Source organism: Hibiscus syriacus, unplaced genomic scaffold (genome assembly GCF_006381635.1).
Source record: "Hibiscus syriacus cultivar Baekdansim isolate YM2019G1 unplaced genomic scaffold, ASM638163v2 tig00112260_pilon, whole genome shotgun sequence".
Taxonomy (NCBI): domain Eukaryota; kingdom Viridiplantae; phylum Streptophyta; class Magnoliopsida; order Malvales; family Malvaceae; genus Hibiscus; species Hibiscus syriacus.
The window spans coordinates 1-25,310 of record NW_024063288.1 but is presented as its reverse complement, the minus strand read 5'-3'; the positions used below and the strand labels follow the sequence as shown (position 1 = coordinate 25,310).

The following is a 25,310-nucleotide window of genomic DNA, read 5'->3' as shown; positions in this document are numbered from 1 at the left end:
TTTAGATATATATATATATTTAATTAAGGGAAATGAAAAAATATTCTTAAAAAATGATTTATAGATTTCATAGATTTATTTTGATAGGTGTAAAAGAGTGGGACACACAAGGATAAAAAAGGAATATAAATGTTGTTATTTGTTTAATTTTCTAATAGAACATTTTGAATGAGATAATTTTAAAAATCAAAATTGACACATTTAGTGGGACGAACTATATTAAGTATGCTACGGCGCTACCCATCCCTATTTAACACTTATCTTTAACAAAGTAATTACGTGAATTTTTACTAGGTTTAATCTTACTATTAAGGTTAAAGATGGGCATTTGATTCGAATTTGATTAGTATTGATCTAATTTGATTCGATTTAGGACTATCTAATGAGTTTTGGTCAGGGTTTATCCAAGCTCTGCACTGAGATCTGTGGGTAAATGTTAACATTTCTACTTCCCTTGGAGATTTTCTTTTTGATACCGTTTTCTGGACCGGCCGTGAAGAATCCAAGCTGGGTTGGTTTGAATTTTCTTAGAAGGTACCTAACACAAATATATAAGGTATTTTCTCTGCTTTTGAGATCTGTGTGGAAAATTTAGATAATAGCAACAAAACATCTCTTCATTGCAATCCCTTCGTCGTCTTGTAATTTGCTTACGGTTTGCATCGAGATCTGGGTTTAGTTGTTCATAGAAACCTTCAACGGTTACTCTCTTTTTTCCTTACTTTTTCTTCTCTATCCTCTGCTCTTTTATGAACTCGGTAAGTTAAGTTAGATCTGTTTATCATCTTCTGTGGATCTTCTGAGATTTGAGTCCATCATTAGTCTTTCTGCATTTAGATCTGAATTCTGCTTGTGCGTTTGTGTTTCTTTTAATCGAAATCAACGATTTTAAGTGAAAAAGATAAATCCTTACATTTTATTATTAGAAGAATCTTGAAGTTGTTTTATTGATTATTAGTTCTGAAAGCATAAACTCTTATTATTGTGGCTGTTGATTATTGAAAAATCTGGTTATTGTGCAAGTCCAAATATTCATGTCATAAATTATTATTGCATTGAAGGTTTTAACGAACTCAACATTTTTTAGCGTAAATTATAAATTTAGTACCTAGAAAATTTGTCTGCGATTTGGTCTTTTCTCTTTCAAATATCTGTCAATTTTGTTTTCTAGTAAAGTTAATTTTCTTTGTTCGTAGCAGATCTAATCCTATTTTTGCTTCCTTATTTCTTTTATTATCCTAGACTCCTAGTTTCTTATACCATTACCGATATTTCAAATTGAGTATAACTGTTATAAAGGTTTGATTTTTTGTGTTATAGCACGATTTTTATCAGATTTTTATCTGAACAAAGATTGTTAATTTCGCATCCACGAATTTTGATATATCTCTTTTAGCTCTGTCGTTGTTTTGCATATCCCTTGCATATTTTTGTACTTAATATTTCTTAATCTTGTTGTTGTTGGATCTGCTTTCTTTGACTTAACTTCTTGCTGTTTTTTCTCTTGTTTTTATACTGATCTTTTTTTACCAGCTTTGGGTTTGATGTTTTTCAATTAGTTGAGTAGGATTTCATTACTCTTATATCTCGTGTTACAATTTTAATCCTTTTTTGCTTAGCTCGAATATTTATTGAACATTTTAAATTATAGTTTCTAGATATTGGCCTATAGTTAAATAAGATAGTATTATTTTTCCTTAAAATCCTATTAAGTAACCAACTAGGATTTTTAGTTCTCCTCAATTCTCTAGCGTTTTATTAGTGCATCTTCTGTCTTATTTGGATTCTTTTTTCATAGTTTCTCATAGCTTCGGTTACAGATGATTACTTGAGGTCATGTCATTCTTTTAGATCCCATGGGGCGTATAGGGGGAGGGCTCGACAGAGTGGTGACAATGAGACTAGATTAAGAGTTTGCTCGCTGAATGTAGGCACATTAAATGCTAGGCTGCTGGAGCTGACCGACGTACTTAATAATAGAAAAATTGATTTTGCTTGTATTCAGGAGACTAGGTGGAAAGGGTCTCGCGCCAGAGAGTGTAATGGGTACAAGTTGTGGTATTCAGGCGTAGATAACGCTAGAAATGGGGTGGGTATCTTGGCATCCTCTAGGCTCAAGGAAAATGTAGTTGAAGTTTGCAGATACCGGGATAGGATCATGATGATTAAGGTTATTATAGAAGAGGAAGTAGTGAATGTCCTTTCAGTGTACGCCCCACGTTGGCCTAGGGGAGGGGGAGAAACGTTGCTTCTGGGATCAGTTAGATGATATACTTAGGAGCATTCCGGAGGACCAAAGAGTTTTCATAGGGGGAGACTTCAATGGCCATATAGGAAGTGCAACTGACGGGTATGATGGTGTTCATGGGGGTTTCGGTTATGGTAGCAGGAACGATGGAGGGCGTACGTTGCTTGATTTTGCTACTGCTCACGATTTGGTGATCACTAACTCCTTCTTTAATAAGAGAGATGCGAACTTGATTACGTTTCATAGCGGGGGACATTGTACCCAAATCGACTACATCTTGATTAGAAATCAGGAACGATGGGCTTGCATTGACTGTAAGGTGTTCCCTGAAGAGGCATGTGCATCACAACACAAATTGTTGGTTTTGGTGTACCGCGTTCCCCACGGGCGGAGCACTCATAGGAGGGCTAAACTTGGTAAACCTAGGATCCTCTGGAAGAACTTATATGGAGCGACAATTGATGACTTTAGGAGTAAGGTTTTGTCTAATACAAGTTTTGAAACTACAAACTCAAAAAATGCAGATATGTTATGGAAAAATATGGCAAATTCCATAAGAGACGTTGGTAAAAATACCCTTGGGTTGTCGACGGGGAAGGCCAAGGAACATAAAGAATCGTGGTGGTGGAACGACGAAGTCCAAACTAAGGTGAAGACAAAACATACTTGCTTCAAGGAGTTTCTACAATGCAATGACGACGAAGAAAGGTCGAGAGCTAAACAAAGATACCAGGAGGCAAAGCGGGAAGCCAAGAAAACGGTAGCTAAAGCAAAGGATAAGGCATACGAGGAAATGTACAAGAGATTAGACACCAAGGAAGGACAAAATGGCATCTTCAGACTTGCAAAATCTAGGGAGATTAGGAAAAAGGATCTATGTAACATTAGGTTTATTAAGGACAACAATGGTGTTCTTTTAGCGAAAGATCACGATATTAAGAGGGTTTGGGGTAGTTACTTCTTTGGCTTATTTAATGACGGTGCCTCTCCATGTAGAGATAGTATCGTTGATGGTTTAGCCGACTATCATACTACGGCCAATGACTGCCCTACAAGTAGGATTGGGTTTGAGGAAGTCAAAATGGCTCTTAGAAAGATGGGAAGGGACAAAGCTGTCGGTCCTGATCAAATTCCTATCACTGTGTGGTTGGCCCTAGGAGAAGAGGGAGTTAAGTGGTTGACCAACATCTTTAATATTATTTTAGAGACTGCCAAGATGCCAGAGGAGTGGAGAGAGTCTACGGTGATACCAATCTATAAAAATAAAGGAGATCCCCAACGTTGTGGTAACTACAGAGGTATTAAACTCCTCAGCCATACCATGAAGCTATGGGAAAGGGTGATAGAGGCTAGGTTGAGACAAGTTACTAGGGTTTCGGAAAACCAATTTGGCTTTATGCCAGGCAGGTCTACCACGGAGGCGATTCATCTACTTCGACGGCTTATGGAGAAATATAGGGAAAAGTCTAGAGATCTTCACATGGCGTTCATTGACCTTGAGAAGGCTTATGATAGTGTTCCCCGCGATACGATCTGGAAGACTTTGGAAACGAGACGGATCCCAACTGCTTATATCCGGGCGATTCGTGATATGTATTATAGATCTACTACTTACGTCAGGACTACAGTTGGCGACACCGAGGCATTCCCGGTTGAAATCGGACTCCACCAGGGGTCGGCTCTTAGCCCTTACATCTTCGCCTTGATTATGGACGACATCTATTGTGCGACACCAGACGGTGTACCATGGTGTATGCTTTTCGCTGACGACATTGTCTTAGTTGCTGAAACAAAATATGAGTTGAATAGTAGACTGGCTACCTGGAAGACTGCTTTGGAAGAAAAAGGTTTAAGGATCAATATTGAAAAGACAGAGTATTTATGTTCAAACTTCAATGGGAACCAAAACGATGAAGATGTAGAAGTATGCATAGAAGGACACGTTCTCCCCTCAAAGGATTGTTTCAAGTACCTAGGGTCTATGATACATAAAGATGGGGGTGTAGATGATGACGTTACACACCGTATAAAGGCGGGATGGCTAAAGTGGAGGGCCGCTACTGGAGTTCTGTGTGACAAGAAGGTCCCTCTAAAACTTAAGGGAAAATTTTATAGAATGGCAATAAGACCAGCGCTGTTGTATGGATCAGAATGTTGGGCAACCAAGAAGGATCACGTAAGGAGGATTGAGGCCGCAGAAATGAGAATGCTTCGATGGACATGTGGTAGGACTCTGAGGGATATGACGACAAACTCTGCTATTAGGATGTCCTTGGGGGTGGTGTCTGTTTCCGAAAAATTGAGGGAGGGAAGACTACGGTGGTTTGGGCATGTCCTTAGGCGACTACCGTCGGATGCGTAAGGAGGGTAGAGTCGATTACAGTCGACGGTGCCAGAAGGAAAGGACGACCAAGGCGAAAGTGGGAAGACTGCTTGAGATCTGATTTGAGGGATTTAGCCCTTACCGAAGACATGACCTCTGATAGGAAAATATGGAGGCTAAAGACTAGGGTAGTCGAGTAGTGTGGGTCACATCTATAGGGTGTATCATTTCTGTCTTCTTTTAATGTCTTTGTAGTATTTTCCATGACTTATACTTTTTATACGTTTCTGTTATTGGTATTTATGAAAGATTAGAACTGGGCTTGCTAACGTTGACTTCTGTGTATCATTCTCTTCATGTTTCCTCTTTTAAATTTAGCCGGATCTTATGTTTCTGTCTATATGCAGAGATTCTTTCGCAGGGATATTTATGCAGGGATTAATTTCCCGTTACAGACGCACATATGATTTTAATGACTGCATATGAATACTGTTTTAGCTATGTATTTATGTATTTATTTATACATGCATTGCATTTTATCTAAATTTTTAATTTTCTGACTGCCGGAGGTCTTCCACGGAAGCTACTCTCAACCTGGCGTTGGGGGTAGCCTACTACCCTACCTCCCCCTTACCCCATACATATGGGAATTGGGTTTTGTTGTTGTTGTTGTTGTTGTAATGAGTTTTGGTCAGATTAAATCAAATATTTTTAAGAAAATAAGATTAGATCAGACAGGGTAAATAAAAATTTAAAATTTATGGGAAAAAGTGAAATATGAAATGAAAGGCTCGTCGTTTTCTTTACTCTGCATGCATGGCATGTATGGCTGTTCATTCGTTTTGCTGTAGTAAATTCATGTATTTAAATTCGCTAGGTGGTTCCTTTAATATATGTTTTTCCAATAATGTATTATACTTTACAATTCAAATGAGATTTAATAAAAAGAAAAAATTTCTTCTTAAATATTCAGACATAAATAACTTTATTTATAGATATATTTAAATTTATTTAAATTAAAATCCGATACTAATATTACTTATAATCGTATTAGAATGTTTAGAAAATGAATGCAATAATTCTTGTTCATTTAGCCATATTTGGATAATTAAAATTACATGGTATATCTCTATATTTAAATAGATTAAATTGTTGAACTCATTATGTAATTTTAGTAGTAATGTTTTTTCTTTAAATGATTTGTGTTATCGACGGATTAAATGATTAAAAACAATAAAAGAAATAAAACCAAAGCCAAACAAGTTGTTTAATCCACAAAGACAAAAATTATTACCATGCAAACTTTGTAAAGAACCCTAGCACTTATTCTCAGCAGATGAGCCGTTGACAATGGTCTCCATCTGTATGGCAGGTTTCGGGTTCCTCGGCTTGTACCACACGGCACAAACAAGATACAGTACAAAGTTTATGATCCCCAGAACTGCTAAAAGTCCATAGAAGCAATCAAGTCTCCCATGGTTTATGTTATCAGCCAGCCATCCTTGCCCACCATTGCTTCCTCCGGTTACTCTCTTCACCACGGATACCAAGAAGCTGCTGACGAAGAAACCGAGCGATAGCGTCGTGAGGAAGAGGCCCGTGCTCATCGTTTTCATTCCTTTGGGGGATTGAGTGATGAAGAAATCGAGTTGGCCTGTGTATATGAAGGCCTCGCCGGCTCCAACTAGGAAGAATTGTGGAATCAGAAAGAACACGCTTATAGGCAGCGTTGTCGTCGTGGTACCGGTGGTTCTAGCCACCGACAATCGTTTCTCCTCGGCTAGTGCTGCGGCTGCCATTCCGAACGATGATAGGACTAGGCCAATGGCAATTCTCTGTAAGTTGGTGAAACCTGTTGCGGGAAAATGGTGATTAATTAATTAGGAACATTGAAACAATTATCTGTAGCTACTTGGGAAGAATTTTAGGTGTCACATGCTTACCTGGTTTTCCTTTCCATTTCTTCCAAACCGGCATGATGAGCCGGTCGTATACGGCGAGGGTGATCAATATCGCCACGACGAAAAAGACGGTGAGGGAACCAGCAGGAATTAGGAAACCTCCAATTGATCTTTCCATGGTGGACGCTTGCTCCACTGAAAAAGTGATCATCTGTGCATAAGTGGTCCAAAATATGATGGTTGTGGCCCATATTGGCAAAAGTCCCACCATCATCTTGACCTCTTCCACCCGTGTCACCGAGCAAAGTTTCCAAGGATTCGGAGCTGAAACAACGACATTTCTTTCGAAATCGCCTTCGGCAACAATTGCTGCCTTGTCCAAGAAGCTAGGGTAACAAAAACAAAGAAGTAAGTGATTAGGTATAGTATTTATTGATTAGTCCCATGCAAACATTGAAGAGCAATGAAATAAACTCACTGGAATTGATCTGTGTGATGAATTCTTTGAGCTTCCGGGGTATCCTCATACAGTAATTCAACAGCGTAAGGGAATTCCATCTTCCTTTTGTTTATTGCAGCGACAATAACTTGGAAAATCTGAACTATTGGACTTCCTGAACTTTTCTTGTATCTGTATCTTTTAGTCCCTGATAAGAATATCAAGATGGCTACAAGCATGGAAACACAGCAGATTCCGTAACTCCAGCTTCGACCGACTTCGTCTTGTAAGTAGACGAGCACGGTAACCGCGGTCAGGGTTCCGATACTGATGAAGAAGAAGAACCTGTTGAAAAAATAGGTCATTTGGGCTTTCTCCTTCTCATCTTTCTCATCGAATTGATCAGTTCCGAATCCGGAGACACTTGATTTCAGGCCACCTGTGCCTAGTGCAATTAGATATAAGGCCATGTATAAAATCCCCATCTGAAATCCATTTGCTGGTTTGCATGTATGGGATTCCGATGCATGGCACGGTGGCGGGCGTAACTGTGACAGCTTTGTAGCTATTGCTAATGCCCCAGTCCCCTAAAAAATGATCACCATTATCATCATTCATCACAGATCAAAAGCTGAACATGCAGCACAAAAGATATTGAAAATTATAAACAATTCTCTTCTTAAATACACACCAGTGTCTGTATGAAGGAAAAGATGGCGATTGTCTTGTACCGGCCGAAGAACGAATCAGCAAGAAAGCCTCCGAGCAAGCACAAGAGGAACGATGTGCCCATGAAATCTGTTACAACATTGGCCGATGTTGAACTCGGCAAATACATCACCCCAACCAAGTATGTCACAAGGTTAACCGCTATTCCCATTGTTGAAAGCCTCTCACAGACCTCAATCCCTATGAAATCATTCCAAAGTTATATTTTCCTTTTCTTCTTCATATATGAAACAGTAAGAACTCAAAGAAAGCGTATGATTACTTATTAAGTATAGTATAATTAAGTAAAAAAAAAAAAGGAAACCCTTTTTTCGCTGTTTTTGGGCGGATAAGGAATGTTAGAAGAAAGCGAAGCCTATAATGTTGTAAAAGTGAGTAATATTAAATACCACAAAGAACTATAGTGGCAAGCAGATTGACTTTGAGGACATCTCAATAATTCAGAGCCTTCTACATGCATGATAAAGATCTTCCTTATCCAATCTCCAATCAGAAAATGACATGACATTTAATAATATTCGAAGTAATAATATGTAAAAACCGGTTTGACCGCGCTCAAATATAGTTTGGATCTCAACATCTACAACCCTTTCCTCTTATCTATAGAAGGGTATCTTGTATTACTTCTGGATCTCCTAACTTTTTGCTTATGTTCATGGTGGTTGATGTAACAAACATACCTAGGACGAGTGCAGCCGGAACCCAACCACCGGTTTTCAGCCTGTCAGCGGGGAAACCCTTGTAGTCCACCGCGTCGGCCACCGTCCAACTCATCTTCCCTTCCTGGAAATACATGAACAAAACATTTTCAGAAGCTTTGATTAATACAATACAATGTTTCATAGTGTTAATGGAACTCAGAGAACTGACCATTTTTTCTTATATTCAACAAATGGAAGAAGAAAAAAGAGCACAGCAATGCTGAAAAGGGGAAGACAAGAGAGAAGTATATGTTGAAAGAAGGCTTTAAACTTATATGTTAACTTGAACTCACAACTTGGATGTGTTTTGGGAACTAGCTTCCCCTTTTATAGGCAACAAATCTAACAAATAAATGAATAATGTTGAAGTTAATAGGTACTCTCCACTAAGTAATTGAGACAGATTATTGCTCATGTTTCTTGATATAAATTAAAGGTAGGGATTAGGTTTATCAAGTTATGAGTGGAAAGGTTGTACCACTGATTAAAACCATTTTTTTTTCTTCTTCTTTTTTTAGAAAATAAATATGGAATTTTAAAGGTGATGATGATTGAGGGTGGTTAAGATGAAAATTGGAATCAGGAACACTCAAAAACCAATATATAATCTTCAATCTTTAGTATTGAAATTTGTGTGAAAATAATGAACCATAGGCAGCTTTCATTAGTGCATTTGATGCCCCCTCAAGCCCCCCAAAAGGCTCCCTTGACCCTTAACCTTTTGTTTTTCTGCATGGAAAAAAAAAAACAGAAACCAGCAGTGACTTGAAAAAGTTTCACAGAAAAGGAGAATTTAGAGCATGTTTTACTAACCCTTTTTATTTGGCATATGAAAACAAGGGAAAAGAAAGCAAACTTTTCCCTGAAATGCAGCCAAAAGATAATGGGGTATGAGAAACGTTTCACGTTGTAACACAGACAGTGTGATCCTTTCTGTTTGACATGAAAACAATGTTTCAGCACTGCATAAATGATGGTTCTTTAAGCTTCCCAATGGTCGATTTCAATGGAAGAAAACGGTGTAGCCGACTTTCTTTGCAGGGAGAATGAAGATCACAGATGTATCAATCAAGAAATTGCTTCTATTTAGATAAGATTATATATAGTTTTACAGAAATCTGTCATGGGATCATATAGATCAAGCCCTTTTGTTGCTGCAAATGAAAAATTAAAGATACCTTGACCTAAAAGTGAAGTAAAATGGGATTAAATAGGTTTGATAAATACCTATTTTTAAAAATTTTAATTTTTTAATTTTAGGGTTTGTTAAAGTTGAACCTATAACAAGCTAAGATTTAGATACCTTTCAATCAACATGAATATATGTTTGTCAGTCCTACCACTATATGAAGACATTATTGAAGACTCAAATACATTGAGGGGGAGGGGGATGCTTAAAATCGACGTTGACAATAACAATAATTATTGTTCAGTAGGGTCAAGCAAAGTTGACAAAGAACTCATCTCTATCCCTCACACGTGCATAAACACAGAAACAAATGCCGCCCAAGTGCACCGCACGTGCAGGATGGTACTCGAATTATGTGATAGATCTAAAAATATTTTTGAGAATAAGAACACACATATATAAATAGTTTAAGGTGATTACAAGCTAGTATATATATAGAATATTTCTTAATAATTGACAACGTACACAGATCATGTAGACGTAGCTGCTTAAATTCATGATTTCTAAGAAAAATAATACTCTCTTTTATCATTGAGATCGTTTGAGGATTCATACACATGTATTAACACCACAAAATGGGTAAATACAAATAAATTTTAAAGTGAGTACAATAAATACATAAATAACCAACAAAAGAAAATTTAGATTTTAGGATATACTTGCCTATCTTAAACATAAGGTGAATCCGCTACAGCTCGAGCTTCACACGTGCGATTGAATTATATGCACGCGTACCAACAGACACCACTCAAGAAACTGATCAAACCCACCGGCCATTGCTGCCACATGGTTCATGAAAAAGAGACTTTCCACTTCATGTAAGGCCAAATGTGACCCATAACTAGACAATACCCTCCCTCCCATGGGACCCCTTTCCCTTCCCTCTTCCACTATCAATTCAAGGATTTGTATAATCTCAGTTGGCTTGTTTTTTCTCAGGCATATGCCACAGAATCCACAACCACCCCCATATTGTTTACATGATCTTTTGGCCACTTGTTTCCAGGAATGGTATGCGGTCGCCCTAAAAATTTTAAATTATTTTATTAAAATTTTATTTTTATTCTTCTTAAAATTGTATAATTTTTTTATTCTTAAAATTAAATAAATTCATCATTTTTTAATATAAAATCTTACATCCGTCACTAGTTGTGCGTATTTAGAAATGCTCCCGTAAAGGAAAACAATAACATGGGAATGGACTAGTTTCAGTTGTTGTTCCAACATGCCATGTAGTTAGTTCCCCCCTCAATTATGGTTGAAAGCATGGGCACTTAGTTCAAACTTGAATGTCAAACAATAATATTCCCACTTTTTCAAAATTTTAATCAGTGCCAAGAAATGATTTTTTTTAATAATGCCCAAAAAGAGTTCACCAGTTAGTGTAACCAAGGGTGTCTGTATGCCATAAATTCAACCAAATGAATGATTCTCCATTATGTTTGAAATGGGAAAATTTGAAGAAAACAAGAGACATGCCACTTTACCAGGAGGACTTCCAATAAATGTATGCCAGCTTTAATCCAAGTTAAGTGCTTAACGCGGTTTAAACTTTTTGGCTACATTTCGAATCTAATTTTTTTTTTACTTCCTTTGATTCACTGGTGTAGAAGTATTTTCTTTCAAATATAAATAGTGAAGAGGCCAAAAGTAAAGAGAAAAGCAATATGTTTCGATTTTACGATGATCACAAAATAGAGATTATAAATTAGACCAGGATAACATCGAAGTTTTAATTTCAATTTTATTAGTTTTGAAGAGAATCAAACTAAGTAGAAAAAATACGAGAGAAAGAAAAAGTTTTGATACCATCTAGTTCACAAACAATGGTCGATGTTACCATATAGAGTGATAACAACAAGTAATATCGTATGAGCAATGACAACGAAAAAAGAGAAAGAAAATAAGACGTCAAGATTTACGTGAAAAATTATAATAGGGTTAATAAACTCATATCTAACCTCTGGTTCATATGATCGGTTTATAAGGTTTGAAGAGGTTATCTTCATCACAAAGGTTATCTATAATTCCAATAAAATATGTTTCCAAATTATGATTTTTATTTTAAATTGATCATCAAATTTGAAATATTTCAATTTCATTCTCAAATTATGGTTCTTATTTTAATTTAGTCTTTAAACTTTTGAAAATTCCAATTTCATCCTCAAACTATGCCCCTAATTCTAAATTGGTCAACAAATTATTAAATCTTCTAATTTCACCCCTAAATTCATCCAAATATGTAATTAGTTTCAAGTTTCAACCATGGTTTAACCTAAATTTTATTTTGTCAAACATATAATAACATAGCTTGGCCTAACAATTCTATAAACAAGATATGTGATTAATACATAATGATAGTTTGGGATGAAATTGAAATGTTTAAAAGTTTAGGACCAATTTAAAATGAGGATCATAATTTGAGGATAAAATTGAAATATTTAAAATTTAGAAACCAATTTAGAATAAGAATCATAGTTCGAGGGTGTGTGATCAATTAATTCCTATACATTTATAAGGTTACTTACCGATAAGAAAACATCTAATATTATACGGAGTCTTTATATGATTTCTTTTCTTTCGGTCAAAAACTAATAAGAGAAGTGTAGTCCTATACGGATCGAGTGTGCACGTTAAGGATTATCATTTTACATTTAATTTATATATATAATTTAAATATTTATAAGATAATTCTGAATTATCCTTTATTTTTAAAAAAGTTATACTTTACCCCTCTCAAGTTGAGAATTGAGATCCTATCTCTGCGTATCTCTTAGTTTATTTCTTGACTTGCCTTTTAGTTTACATGCGTAAAAGCAGTGCTTAATAAACAACAATATCATAATAACTGGCTAATGCTGAAAGATTTTCCCCCCATGCACACAGCTTTGGATCAGATTGTTTTAATGAGATTCGCTACTTAAAGTTTGTTGGATATATAATAATTGATACTTCTCTTTTTCAGCATTTATGATTAAATTGTAATGCCAAACAAGTCGTGTTTAATGCGAATGGTTTCACAAAGCTGTAGTAAATGAAGCCATTTCACGATTATTGTTTGATTTATAAATAGAATATTTGGGTTTAAAACATCATCAATAGAATTTTTAAATATGAAAAATCATGTATACAGGGTTCGAGCATAAAGTATGTAAGCACTTCTTTATGCAAAGAGTTGAACAAGAACGGAAGTTTTTATGAGCATGAGAGTTTTAATTTCACTTAAACATAATTCCCTCTCTAAATGTAATTACTTGAAATGTCTTTATTAAGGCTTATGGCATGCATGACAAGGGAGCAGAAGCCTTGTAGTTGTTCAACCATATGGTCAAGGAAGTCAAGCCTAATAACGTAACTTGTATTGCTATACTTGTAGCATGTAGTCACTAGGGGATGGTAAGTGAAGGCCTTGTTGTAAAATAATAGATTTTTTTGAGATTTTGAGGCATATTATTTATCGATAAATTATAAATTTAAATAATAAAATCATAGTTTTGTATTCGATTTTATGATACATGTACAACGGTGTATAATATGTTTGAAATGATAGAGTGATAAATGGTAAATTAATGTTTAAAGTAAACCATATATGAATACTGTTGATGAAAATTTAATATCTTAAAACATTTTCATCTCATACGAGAATAATATGAAATTTGGAAAGTATTTATAAGATAAAACCAATTTGTTACCAAGTGTGCAAGCCAAAAAGCTCTATCTTGTGCGTAGGCGCAGGGTGTAAATCAATCTCAATTGCAGTTAATAAGAGTAAATCCATACAATATAAAACTATCTTTATTGTATTTCAGAAATATACATCCAATATTCTCAAACGCCAATATAAGGATTAAATTTGTCTTCTTTATATAAATCTCAACAAATCCTTTTACCAGTTACCAATTCCACGTGAATTATTTTATACATTTGGAGTCATCACCCTACTATCAAATATCCTATACTCAAGTGAACCTTGAGAGATTCGGAGATTTCTTTCCGAAAACTCCTCATTTTCTGTTTTAGATTAACATCTTTTTACAATAATATTATTCATTTTTAATTATTATCATATTATTGCTTATTTATTTCTAAGTTCAATAACAAGCATGAACATGTTTTAGAAGATGAAGGATGGGCATGGGGTCTATCCTACACCGGATCACTATGCTTGCATCGTCGATATGCTTGGTCGAGCAGATCAAGTTGAGGAAGCACATCAATTAATCAATGACATACCTTCCGAATTGGGCAAGGCTTGTGCTTGGAGTAGTTTGCTCGGTGCCTATCGGATCCACCAAGAAGACGAAATCGGGGAAATTACAGATATCGGAAAATGATGAAAGAAATGGGCTAAAGATGATAAAATGGTTGATATCTGGAATTTCCAAACACAAATCCAAGGAAAAAAGTTTGAATGGTCGATCAAAATATAAAATAATACATCCAAATTCCAACGAGTTACATCAACAATTCCGGAGAAAGCAAATTATGATCAGAAGTCCTCTAATTTCAGTCATTCTATTAACTAAAAACAAAGCAAACATGCTACTCTCACCTCTAGTCCTCCTAGCAAGCTGGATATCCTTCGGCATAATCGTAACCCTCTTAGCATGAATAGCGCAGAGATTAATGCCATCAAACAGTCCGACGAGATAAGCCTCGGCGGCTTCTTGAAGAGCTGCAACAGCGCTGCTTTGAAATCTCGGATCGGTTTTAAAATCTTGAGCGATTTCTCTCACCAGCCTCTGGAAAGGGAGCTTCCTGATCAGAAGCTCAATGCTCTTCTGGTACTTTCTAATTTCTCTCAGCGCAACAGTTTCAGGCCTGAATCGGTGAGGCTTCTTCACTCCTCCGGTCGCCGGTGCTGATTTCCGAGCGGCCTTCGTAGCTAGCTGCTTACGTGGAGCCTTGCCGCCAGGTGATTTCCTGATCAGAGGACTTAACCAAACAATACCATATTGTCAGGAATCATTTGTTCGCTTTATCCAAAATTTTAATATTGAATTTTAGTTGCTTTCTTTTTTTCTTATGTTTTTTTTTCTAATTTTTTTTTATTTTTTATTGTTATTGACTATATTAATATTAGTCTTGAATTGATTGTCAACCATTTATTTTTATTGTTCTTCTCATTTTTCTCCTTTAATTTGAGTTATATTATCTTTCGTTTAATTAATATTTTTTTGGTGTGAAAATAAATTACGATTTTTATCAGCTCTTGTAGCATGTCTTTTGTATGCTCTTATAACATATGTTTTTTTCATGATTAGACTTAATATTGATTATCTAACCTAATTGATACTTATTTTGATTATCTTATTGATCTATTTTTGTTTTGGATACTCAATTTAAATGGATAAATACTCTCAATCACCGAAGATAGGTCATGATTAAGTTGTGATAATGTTAGTTTGCTTGTATTCATTATTTGTTCCGGTTGCTAGATTATTATTTTTTAACTATTTTCTTGTTTGATCCTTGTTCTATTCTTAGATAGATAATTTATGTGCTTTGATGATTTAAAGAGAAATATTTGACTTATTTAATAGGAATTTTCTGCATACACAATGACTTAAACTCAAGACTTGTTTTAATTATATGAAGTTGCTTAGCACCTGAATGAGTTTCATTAATAAAAATATTTTGAAATATTGAAAATTCAAATTATAAAGTTAACATATAATTGTTAAAAAATATTAATAAAATTTATTATTTCTCACAGTAAAGATAATAATTATTTTTCAAAACCTATCTATTAATATATATTTTAATCACCACCAATCATTCTTTGTCCCATCGGATCTTTAAGATTCTCTGAACTTGCGTGTACTATTCGGGTTTGTCATATTCCTAACAGGAATAGTTGGGAAACTGGGATGTTCCCAAACACAGTAAGTGACAAGCGAACCACGTGTGATCCAACGCTGGGATGTCACTTATTAATGGCTGGAAATTCTCAATAAATATGTGTTTTCTTCTTCTTTCTCTATATTTTTTGAGGACGAAAATTAAAGTGTTTATTTTATAATTAAATGATTGAAAATAATAATCTATAAAGGAAAAAGACATGTCAATTTCAATGTACGAAAAAAGACACGTGTAAGTGCCATATAATTGGAAACACATAAAAATCTTTCTTTTATTAATATTGAGTAAATTACACTGCATTTCACTCAATTATTAATAAAATCATAAATGGATCATTTTATTTTAAAAACATTACGAATAAGTCACTCAACTAATTGATTATAATAAATATTTAAGTCTATTGTTAAAAGTAAAAAATATAAATTAAAATTTTAATTATAACCAGATCACCCAATTCTAACTAAAAACAATGTGCATTATACACTTAACAATATAATAACAAATTTATTTGTTACAATCAATTAGGGGAGAGCAAAACTTAATTTGACTAAAAAATTTGAATTTTCAACTCAACTCGATGCTAAAAAAACTTGACTTGACTCATAATTTCTTAAACTATTATCAACTAAAAAAAATCAAATTCGAGTCAAGTTATAAGATATAACTCAAATAACTTGAATAACTAAAAAATTTAATAATTAATGGATTGATTTTCAAATTTGAGCGAGTCTGTCAATTATGTATAATATGTGTATACCACATATGAAAAAAATAAATTATATATGTAGATTGGATATGGTTATATAAATTTTTTTAAGTTAGAATCAAATAGTATTATAAATATTACAAATAAGTTTAAACAAAAACTCGAATAAATCAATCCAAATTTCATAAATTATACTAAAAAGTTAAATAAAGTTTGATTTTTTAAACAAGACTCGTCAACTCGACTAACTCAAAAAAGGTTGACTTGACTTGGCTCCATCGAATGCTCACCCCTATAATCAATAATAGTATTGTCTATTTAAAAAATTTCAAAATACAATACCTTAATTATAATCTTACTATTAATTAATTGACATGTGGTGTAATTATCCTTAGTGTCGTATCATCTTTTTCTAATTGAGGCTTTGGGTTTTATATTCATCGATGATGACAAACGTTGCGCTTTGTTTTCAGGGAACACTGCTGGCTACACAACTTTCGGTAACCAATGATTTTTATTTTTATGAATTGCCGAAACTGTCCTTTTTCACTATATTTCTGTTCGAACTCCACTTTTTTTTCACTATTAAAGTACGATTTTCTTAAAAAATGGGATAATTTTTTGATGAAAGTTAAATTTTTTAAAATTTAATTATTATTATTTTAAATAAATAATTTTTTTATAAAATATATATTTAAAATTACTTGATTTAAGGTTTCTAAAATATACTTTTCATATTTTATAATAGTAAATTTAAAAAATAATGAATCAAAATTTAAAAATTTTAACAATAAAAAATGAATAAGGGATATATTTAATGTGATAGGGAGAGTAGTATTTATGATCTCAGAATAAATTGAGTAAAAATATAAATTATTATTAGATTGTAAAGCCCAAATAACTAGTGTGTGAGCCGTTTGGTTAGTCACCCTATCTACATATACATTTCATTAAAAGAAAAATAGATTAAAGAAGTATTATTGTTTGGGAGAATCAAACTAGGGACTACGACTGACTTCGGACACGTGTCAACCATTAAAATAAACTCATATTTATTATTAGATTGCAAAAATTTTTTATGTATCATCTTATTTTATGACATAAAAAATAAATAATAAGGAAATAATAGAATTCAAATATGGGACTCAAACTTGAAGTACTTTTAATTATCAGGGTAAACAATACTTATAATATTATATATATATATATATATATTCTATGAATTAATCCGTCAATAGATCAAAGAAGATGATTATACTAAAAAATAAAATAAAAATATAAAAAAATTAATTAAAAAATAAGTGTTCAAATTATATCTCTTGTTCACTTTACGTGCTTAAAGTTATTTTTTTTATCAAAGCGGGTGGCTAACATTTGCTCACTTACCATTTTAAGCGTATGACCTTTAATTGTTATTTAAAAAGTTCGTCAAAAACTTAGTGTTTGACCTAAATTTTAATTTTCTTAAATTTTTAAAAATAAAATTTATAACATTTAAGAGAAACCCTATAGTTTTTATTTCCGAAAAACAACTCAAAATTCATGAAATCCTAACTTTCTAACTAAATTTAGGGATTTAAGAGATTTAGACAATAATAATAAGATGACCGACAATATAGATCCAACAATAGGTGGGTGGGTGTTTGGCGGTGGTGATGACAACCTACGATGAGAAATGATTAAAGTTTAGAGTTTTGAGAGAATTTAGGGAGATTTAAGATTTAAGTATAGAGATTTAAGAGATTAAGGTTACAATCAAGTGGATAACTAACAATGGTGGTTCGACGAATATGTGGATATTCGGTGGTGACCGTTGACAGAGGAATGAATTAGAGATTAAGGATCTTAGTTTTTTTTTAATTTTTTAAAGAAATTTAATAATTTTTAAAATATTAATTTTAAGTTAAAAGATTTTTTTAAAAAAATTATAAACACTAACACATATAATATTTTGGAGCGATTAAAAAATTTATTTTAACGTATATGATAAAATTAACCTTAAAATAATAACTTTAAAAACATAAACATTTATTTTAATAAAAAAATTAAACACATAAAATTAATAAGATGTATAATTTAAGCATTTTTCAGGCATTCAAAAGTATTAAACTTTAAAAAAGAAATTCTAACGACAGGCCCATATCCGTCTTTTCAACAATAAGCATATAATAATTAATTCACCATTGTCCTAATAAATAAATATATTATCAAACTTTCCACAAAATTACAATTATATGCCCACATCCGTCTTTTCCTTTTAAAACAAAATTTCTCAATTACTGTTCCTTCTCTGAGTCCTCCCCTTATATATGAAACTACCCTTGCCCAAAACTCTCACTTCTTTCAAATTTCGGATATAAGCTCTAAGCATTCAAAACATATATAAACACCACAAAATCGACGTTGACAATAACAATAATTATTGTTCAGTAGGGTCAAGCAAAGTTGACAAAGAACTCATCTCTATCCCTCACACGTGCATAAACACAGAAACAAATGCCGCCCAAGTGCACCGCACGTGCAGGATGGTACTCGAATTATGTGATAGATCTAAAAATATTTTTGAGAATAAGAACACACATATATAAATAGTTTAAGTGATTACAAGCTAGTATATATAGAATATTTCTTAATAATTGACAACGTACACAGATCATGTAGACGTAGCTGCTTAAATTCATGATTTCTAAGAAAAATAATACTCTCTTTTATCATTGAGATCGCTTGAGGATTCATACACATGTATTAACACCACAAAATGGGTAAATACAAATAAATTTTAAAGTGAGTACAATCAATACATAAATAACCAACAACAGAAAATTTAGATTTTAGGATATATACTTGCCTATCTTAAACATAAGGTGAATCCGCTACAGCTCGAGCTTCACACGTGCGATTGAATTATATGCACGCGTACCAACAGACACCACTCAAGAAACTGATCAAACCCACCGGCCATTGCTGCCACATGGTTCATGAAAAGAGACTTTCCACTTCATGTAAGGCCAAATGCGACCCATAACTAGACAATACCCTCCCTCCCATGGGACCCCTTTCCCTTCCCTCTTCCACTATCAATTCAAGGATTTGTATAATCTCAGTTGGCTTGTTTTTTCTCAGGCATATGCCACAGAATCCACAACCACCCCCATATTGTTTACATGATCTTTTGGCCACTTGTTTCCAGGAATGGTATGCGGTCGCCCTAAAATTTTTAAATTATTTTATATTTTAGATATTATTTTATTAAAATTTTATTTTTATTCTTCTGAAAATTGTATAATTTTTTTATTCTTGAAATTTTATAAATTCATCATTTTTAATATAAAATCTTACATCCGTCACTAGTTGTGCGTATTTAGAAATGCTCCTGTAAAGGAAAACAATAACATGGGAAAGGACTAGTTTCAGTTGTTGTTCCAACATGCCATGTAGTTAGTTCCCCCCTCAATTATGGTTGAAAGCATGGGCACTTAGTTCAAACTTGAATGTCAAACAATAATATTCCCACTTTTTCAAAATTTTAATCAGTGCCAAGAAATGATTTTTTTTAATAATGCCCAAAAAGAGTTCACCAGTTAGTGTAACCAAGGGTGTCTGTATGCCATAAATTCAACCAAATGAATGATTCTCCATTATGTTTGAAATGGGAAAATTTGAAGAAAACAAGAGACATGCCACTTTACCAGGAGGACTTCCAATAAATGTATGGCAGCTTTAATCCAAGTTAAGTGCTTAACGCGGTTTAAACTTTTTGGCTACATTTCAAATCTAATTTTTTTTTACTTCCTTTGATTCACTGGTGTAAAAGTATTTTCTTCCAAATATAAATAGTGAAGAGGCCAAAAGTAAAGAGAAAAGCAATATGTTTCGATTTTACGATGATCACAAAATAGAGATTATAAATTAGACCAAGATAACATCGAAGTTTTAATTTCAATTTTATTAGTTTTGAAGAGAATCAAACTAAGTAGAAAAAATACGAGAGAAAGAAAAAGTTTTGATACCATCTAGTTCACAAACAATGGTTGATGTTACCATATAGAGTGATAACAACAAGTAATCACGTATAAACAATGACAACGAAAAAAGAGAAAGAAAATAAGACGTCAATATTTACGTGAAAATTTATAACAGGAAAATCACAGACAAATAAGAAGAATTTTTATCACGGCGAGAAAGAGATTACAATAGATACGACTATATGCGATTGAAGGGTTAATAAACTCACATCTAACCTCTGGTTCATATGATCGGTTTATAAGGTTTGAAGAGGTTATCTTCATCACAAAGGTTATCTATAATTCCAATAAAATATGTTTCCAAATTATGTTATTTTAAATTGATCATCAAATTTGAAATATTTCAATTTCATTCTCAAATTATGGTTCTTATTTTAATTTAGTCTTTAAACTTTTGAAAATTTCAATTTCATCCTCAAACTATGCCCCTAATTCTAAATTGGTCAACAAACTATTAAATCTTCTAATTTCACCCCTAAATTCATCCAAATATGTAATTAGTTTCAAGTTTCAACCATGGTTTAACCTAAATTTTATTTTGTCAAACATATAATAACATAGCTTGGCCTAACAATTCTATAAACAAGATATGTGATTAATACATAATGATAGTTTGGGATGAAATTGAAATGTTTAAAAGTTTAGGACCAATTTAAAATGAGGATCATAATTTGAGGATAAAATAGAAATATTTAAAATTTAGAAACCAATTTAGAATAAGAATCATAGTTCGAGGGTGTGTGATCAATTAATTCCTATACATTTATAAGGTTACTTACCGATAAGAAAACATCTAATATTATACGGAGTCTTTATATGATTTCTTTTCTTTCGGTCAAAAACTAATAAGAGAAGTATAGTCCTATACGGATCGAGTGTGCACGTTAAGGATTATCATTTTACATTTAATTTATATATATAATTTAAATATTTATAAGATAATTCTGAATTATCCTTTATTTTTAAAAAAGTTGTACTTTACCCCTCTCAAGTTGAGAATTGAGATCCTATCTCTGCGTATCTCTTAGTTTATTTCTTGACTTGCCTTTTAGTTTACATGCGTAAAAGCAGTGCTTAATAAACAACAATATCATAATAACTGGCTAATGCTGAAAGATTTTCCCCCCATGCACACAGCTTTGGATCAGATTGTTTTAATGAGATTCGCTACTTAAAGTTTGTTGGATATATAATAATTGATACTTCTCTTTTTCAGCATTTATGATTAAATTGTAATGCCAAACAAGTCGTGTTTAATGCGAATGGTTTCACAAAGCTGTAGTAAATGAAGCCATTTCACGATTATTGTTTGATTTATAAATAGAATATTTGGGTTTAAAACATCATCAATAGAATTTTTAAATATGAAAAATCATGTATACAGGTAAAGTATGTAAGCACTTCTTTATGCAAAGAGTTGAACAAGAACGGAAGTTTTTATGAGCATGAGAGTTTTAATTTCACTTAAACATAATTCCCTCTCTAAATGTAATTACTTGAAATGTCTTTATTAAGGCTTATGGCATGCATGACAAGGGAGCAGAAGCCTTGTAGTTGTTCAACCATATGGTCAAGGAAGTCAAGCCTAATAACGTAACTTGTATTGCTATACTTGTAGCATGTAGTCACTAGGGGATGGTAAGTGAAGGCCTTGTTGTAAAATAATAGATTTTTTTGAGATTTTGAGGCATATTATTTATCGATAAATTATAAATTTAAATAATAAAATCATAGTTTTGTATTCGATTTTTATGATACATGTACAACGGTGTATAATATGTTTGAAATGATAGAGTGATAAATGATAAATTAATGTTTAAAGTAAACCATATATGAATACTGTTGATGAAAATTTAATATCTTAAAACATTTTCATCTCATACGAGAATAATATGAAATTTGGAAAGTATTTATAAGATAAAACCAATTTGTTACCAAGTGTGCAAGCCAAAAAGCTCTATCTTGTGCGTAGGCGCAGGGTGTAAATCAATCTCAATTGCAGTTAATAAGAGTAAATCCATACAATATAAAACTATCTTTATTGTATTTCAGAAGATATACATCCAATATTCTCAAACGCCAATATAAGGATTAAATTTGTCTTCTTTATATAAATCTCAACAAATCCTTTTACCAGTTACCAATTCCACGTGAATTATTTTATACATTTGGAGTCATCACCCTACTATCAAATATCCTATACTCAAGTGAACCTTGAGAGATTCGGAGATTTCTTTCCGAAAACTCCTCATTTTCTGTTTTAGATTGACATCTTTTTACAATAATATTATTCATTTTTAATTATTATCATATTATTGCTTATTTATTTCTAAGTTCAATAACAAGCATGAACATGTTTTAGAAGATGAAGGATGGGCATGGGGTCTATCCTACACCGGATCACTATGCTTGCATCGTCGATATGCTTGGTCGAGCAGATCAAGTTGAGGAAGCACATCAATTGATCAATGACATACCTTCCGAATTGGGCAAGGCTTGTGCTTGGAGTAGTTTGCTCGGTGCCTATCGGATCCACCAAGAAGACGAAATCGGGGAAATTACAGATATCGGAAAATGATGAAAGAAATGGGCTAAAGATGATAAAATGGTTGATATCTGGAATTTCCAAACACAAATCCAAGGAAAAAAGTTTGAATGGTCGATCAAAATATAAAATAATACATCCAAATTCCAACGAGTTACATCAACAATTCCGGAGAAAGCAAATTATGATCAGAAGTCCTCTAATTTCAGTCATTCTATTAACTAAAAACAAAGCAAACATGCTACTCACTCTAGTCCTCCTAGCAAGCTGGATATCCTTCGGCATAATCGTAACCCTCTTAGCATGAATAGCGCAGAGATTAATGCCATCAAACAATCCGACGAGATAAGCCTCGGCGGCTTCTTGAAGAGCTGCAACAGCGCTGCTTTGAAATCTCGGATCGGTTTTAAAATCTTGAGCGATTTCTCTCACCAGCCTCTGGAAAGGGAGCTTCCTGATCAGAAGCTCAATGCTCTTCTGGTACTTTCTAATTTCTCTCAGCGCAACAGTTTCAGGCCTGAATCGGTGAGGCTTCTTCACTCCTCCGGTCGCCGGTGCTGATTTCCGAGCGGCCTTCGTAGCTAGCTGCTTACGTGGAGCCTTGCCGCCAGGTGATTTCCTGATCAGAGGACTTAACCAAACAATACCTTATTGTCAGGAATCATTTATTCGCTTTATCCAAAATTTTAATATTGAATTTTAGTTGCTTTCTTTTTTTTATTGTTTGTTTTTCTAATTTTCTTATATTTTTTTATTGTTAATGACTATATTAATATCAGTCTTGAATTGATTGTCAACCATTTACTTTTATTGTTCTTCTCATTTCTCTCCTTTAATTTGAGTTATATTATCTTTCGTTTAATTAATCTTTTTTTTTTGTATGAAATAACATATGATTTTATCGGCTCTTGTAGCATGTCTTTTGTATGCTCTTATAGCATATTTTTTTCATGATTAGATTTAACATTGATTATCTGACCTAAATGATACTTATTTTGATTATTTTATTGATCTATTTTTGTTTTGGATACTCAATTTAAATGGATAAATACTCTCAATCACCGAAGATAGGTCATGATTAAGTTGTGATAATGTCAGTTTGTTTGTATTTATTATTTGTTCCGGTTGCTTGATTATTTTTTTAACTATTTTCTTGTTTGATACTTGTTCTATTCTTAGATAGCTAATTTATGTGCTTTGATGATTTTTAAATAGTTTTTTTAAAACATTTTCTTTTTATTTATTAAAATTAATTATTTTTATTAAAAATTAAAAGCAATTTTTATTTAATTTAAAAAATCAATCGTTAATCTTAATAAAAAAATATTTTGAAATATTTTATTTGGCTACCCTCCTGGTTTTCAAGATTTCGTCCTGATTAATCTAAACTGATTTGGGTCGTTCATCTGAGTTTGGTGGGTGAGTCTCCTAATCATGATTTTCTACATATAAAATGACTCAAACTAAAGACTTGCTTTAATTATATGAAACTGCTTATCACTTGAATCAATTTCATTAATAAAAATATTTTGAAATATTGAAAATTCAAATTATAAACTAAACATATAATTGTTAAAAAATATTAATAAAATTTATTATTTCTCACAGTAAAGATAATAATTATTTTTCAAAACCTATCTATTAATATATATTTTAATCACCACCAATCATTCTTTGTCCCATCGGATCTTTAAGATTCTCTGAACTTGCGTGTACTATTCGGGTTTGTCATATTCCTAACAGGAATAGTTGGGAAACTGGGATGTTCCCAAACACAGTAAGTGACAAGCGAACACGTGTGATCCAACGCTGGGATGTCACTTATTAATGGCTGGAAATTCTCAATAAATATGTGTTTTCTTCTTCTTTCTCTATATTTTTTGAGGACGAAAATTAAAGTGTTTATTTTATAATTAAATGATTGAAAATAATAATCTATAAAAGAAAAAGACATGTCAATTTCAATGTACGAAAAAAGACACGTGTAAGTGCCATATAATTGGAAACACATAAAAATCTTTCTTTTATTAATATTGAGTAAATTACACTGCATTCACTCAATTATTAATAAAATCATAAATGGATCATTTTATTTAAAAACATTACGAATAAGTCACTCAACTAATTGATTATAATAAATATTTAAGTCTATTGTTAAAAGTAAAAAATATAAATTAAAATTTTAATTATAATCAGATCACCCAATTCTAACTAAAAACAATGTGCATTACACACTTAACAATATAATAACAAATTTATTTGTTACAATCAATTAGGGGAGAGCAAAACTTAATTTGACTAAAAAATTTGAATTTTCAACTAAACTCGATGCTAAAAAAACTTGACTTGACTCGTAATTTCTTAAACTATTATCAACTAAAAAAAATCAAATTCGAGTCAAGTTATAAGATATAACTCAAATAACTTGAATAACTAAAAAATTTAATAATTAATGGATTGTTTCAAATTTGAGCGAGTCTGTCAATTATGTATAATATATATATACCACATATGAAAAAATATAAAATATATATGTAGATTGGATATGGTTATATAATTTTTTTTAAGTTAGAATCAAATAGTATTATAAAATTATAAATATTTACAAATAAGTTTAAACAAAAACTCGAATAAATCAATCC

General features: G+C 32.6%; 2 protein-coding genes across 2 annotated transcripts; both read right to left on the bottom strand.

Annotated features, from left to right (window-relative positions):
- Positions 1–5,852: 5,852 nt before the first annotated feature.
- LOC120176888 (protein NRT1/ PTR FAMILY 6.2-like) lies at positions 5,853–8,740 on the bottom strand. Its single transcript, XM_039183185.1, has 6 exons — positions 8,511–8,740; positions 8,321–8,423; positions 7,603–7,820; positions 6,951–7,498; positions 6,515–6,858; positions 5,853–6,423 (listed from the first exon to the last, which is right to left on the bottom strand). The coding sequence occupies exons 1-6, from the start codon at positions 8,511–8,513 to the stop codon at positions 5,888–5,890; spliced, it is 1,752 nt and encodes a 583-aa protein (XP_039039116.1). The 5' UTR covers positions 8,514–8,740; the 3' UTR covers positions 5,853–5,887.
- Positions 8,741–13,990: 5,250 nt separating this feature from the next.
- On the bottom strand, positions 13,991–23,287 carry LOC120176879 (the record flags this gene model as incomplete). Its single annotated transcript, XM_039183181.1, has 3 exons — positions 13,991–14,453; positions 22,601–22,739; positions 22,833–23,287. Coding segments are annotated over 3 exons (1,057 nt in total), but the record flags the coding sequence as incomplete, so codon positions are not given.
- Positions 23,288–25,310: the final 2,023 nt, after the last annotated feature.

Coding starts and splice junctions, on each gene's coding strand:
- LOC120176888 (XM_039183185.1), bottom strand. Junction 7,821..8,320: donor TCCGGCTGCACTCGTCCTAG/GTATGTTTGTTA, acceptor ATGATTTCATAG/GGATTGAGGTCTGTGAGAGG. Junction 7,499..7,602: donor TTTCCTTCATACAGACACTG/GTGTGTATTTAA, acceptor ATCATTTTTTAG/GGGACTGGGGCATTAGCAAT.